A 2,471-nucleotide genomic window follows, 5' to 3' on the forward strand; every position below is an offset into this window, starting at 1 on the left:
TGGTGGTTCTGTCGGTGAAGGTCTTATGGCAGGGCACGAACTTCTGTGTGAGTTTCCTCAACCTCAGGAGGGGGTTGTCGGTGCCGTCGGCCGACGGTGGGAAGAATTCTCTGGGAACGGCCAGTGTCTCCCCGCAGACTCTCTCAGCAGAGGAGGCGTCACCATTTGCTTTCGGTGTGGTGCGGAGACCCAGCAGGACCCAGGGGAGCTGTTCCTTCTACCTCTCGTCGGTGCAACATGCCATAAGGGCTGCCTTAAGAGAGCGGTGCGCCTCTCGACCATGCCATTCGCTGTGGGGTTGTAGGCTGTTGTGCTGTGTAATGTTGTACCCATCTGGCGTGCCAAGGAGACCCAGAGCTCTGACAGGAAGGCTGAACCCCTGTCTGTAGTGATGCTGTCTGGCACTCCGAAATGGCTGATCCAACTGGAGAGGAGGGCCTCTGCACATGATGCTGTTGATGCCTCTTCCATGAGGTTTGCCTCAGGCCGTTCTTGATGCTTGTTTGTTAATGCAGAGATGGCGCTTAAATAAAACTTTGTATGGACAAAATGAAAATGAAAAACGAAAAGAAATAAAGATTTGGAGAGACGTTTTAGAGAATAATCAACGTTACAATGACATTAGCTTCTTGCAGCTTGCCTTTCAGGGGACACGGAGAAAGCTTTGATAAACCTGGGAGAGGCAGTTTTCTTTCTGTCATTGAACAGCTACTTGCAAAGAAAAAAGATCAAGTCAAATATCTTAGTCACCAAATACAAGATGAGGTGATTAATGTCATTTCTAATAACATTTTCAATCATTATAGATACAACACAGGACATCTCAAAAGTAGACCAAATGAGTATAATTCGACATGTTAAAGTAAATGCTGACCTAGACGGACTGCCTCGTAATTTTGAGATCCTTGAATCATTTCTTAGATTTCAAGAAGTATCAACTCAAAGTGCTGCTGGATTAGAAAACAACATTGTCAGTTTACTTGAAAAAAAAAAACGGTCTAGACCTAAATAAATGTCGCGGTCAAGGGTATGATGGTGCAGCAAACATGAGCAGGAAATATTCAGGTATTCAAGCCAGAATAGCTAAAAAAGAACCCAATGCTGTCTATGTACATTGTGCCACACATAATCTTCTGAATCTTGCTCTCAATGGTTCTGTTCAGAATATTTCTGAAATGAGAAACTTTTATGACAATATTGAAGAGCTTTACAATTTCTTTGGCCGCAGTATAAAATGATGGGCCATGCTGAAAGAATTAGCTTGTGTCTCAGAAGTTATTAGGAAAGTAACACTAAAACGATTATGTCCAACTCGATGGTCATCTCGACATGACTCACTAGTTGCTTTAAGATTTCGCTATTCAGATGTTGTAAAAGTGCTTTCAAAGATAAGTCCTCTTAGTGATAGTCATAATGAACGAGATGCTGCAGGTGGCCTTCTGAAGAAAATAGAAATATTTGAGTTTATAATCCTGGTTGTCGTGCAAACAAAATTACTAGAAAGAATAAATGCACTTTCTAAGGCATTGCAAAGTCAGGAGTTGATGTTAGACAAAGCAATTCATTTGCTGAAGAACTCTGTTGACTCTCTAATGGAAATGAGAGACAGCTATGCACAAGTAAAAGAAGCAGCTGAGAAGCTCTCAAATAAATATGGTGTTGAGCCAAAGTTTCAGTACAAACACATAAGAAAGGTCAAAAAACATTTTGATGAATTATGTACAGATGAAAGGTTTTCGGATCCAGAGTACAACTTCAAAATGGATGCGTTTTATGGTTGTTTTGACATACTGATCATTCAGCTAAATCAAAGATTTAAAGGTCCTGTAAGGGCATCAAATCACCTCTCCATTCTTGTGTTTCTTTCCTCATATCTACATTAATCACGTCATATATGTTACTTGTTATTATTTCAGATTCTTTATGTGTCTCACTGTATGCATCATTGTATGGCCTTTCCGCCGATATATATATCTGCCTTTTGCATGTTCTGGAACGCATTATATATGTCTTCTTATGCCTGTTAACAAACAGTTTCTGTATGGACGCAGTGGGGGGCCTCAGGTTGCCCGCTACCTTCCCGTCCGCTTTCTGCATTATAAACACCTGTCGAGAATAATAAAGGATCAGTCTTTCATTTCTACCTTGAACCTCACACTGGTGACCCCGGAGTGACAGGTAGTGCGGTTTTGGCCCAGCCATTAATGGACTAAAGATGGCCGCAGCCTACCATCAGAGAGCCTTTAGCAGAATAACTACGGCATCAAAGTTTAGGCCTCTGATAGCTCCCTACCTGGTGGAAACCATGCCATTAACGGACTAAATACGGTGTAACCCAAAATGGCACGTTTTGGCACTTCACTCGGCCTCCCGAACAATCAGTACCATTAACGGACTCAATACAGCGCATTTTCCCACGTTTTGGTGAGTGAGTAGTAAAGATGTTGGAAGTTGAACTTCAATGTGAACCC

General features: G+C 42.1%; 1 protein-coding gene across 1 annotated transcript; it reads left to right on the forward strand.

Moving 5' to 3' along the window:
• Positions 1-1,244: 1,244 nt before the first annotated feature.
• Positions 1,245-1,883, forward strand: LOC136833104 (uncharacterized). Its single transcript, XM_067094750.1, has one exon. It carries the CDS (start codon positions 1,245-1,247, stop codon positions 1,881-1,883), a length of 639 nt encoding a protein of 212 aa, XP_066950851.1.
• The last annotated feature ends 588 nt before the right edge of the window (positions 1,884-2,471 follow it).

The sequence above is a fragment of the Macrobrachium rosenbergii genome, chromosome 51, assembly GCF_040412425.1.
Source record: "Macrobrachium rosenbergii isolate ZJJX-2024 chromosome 51, ASM4041242v1, whole genome shotgun sequence".
NCBI classification, from domain to species: Eukaryota; Metazoa; Arthropoda; class Malacostraca; order Decapoda; family Palaemonidae; genus Macrobrachium; species Macrobrachium rosenbergii.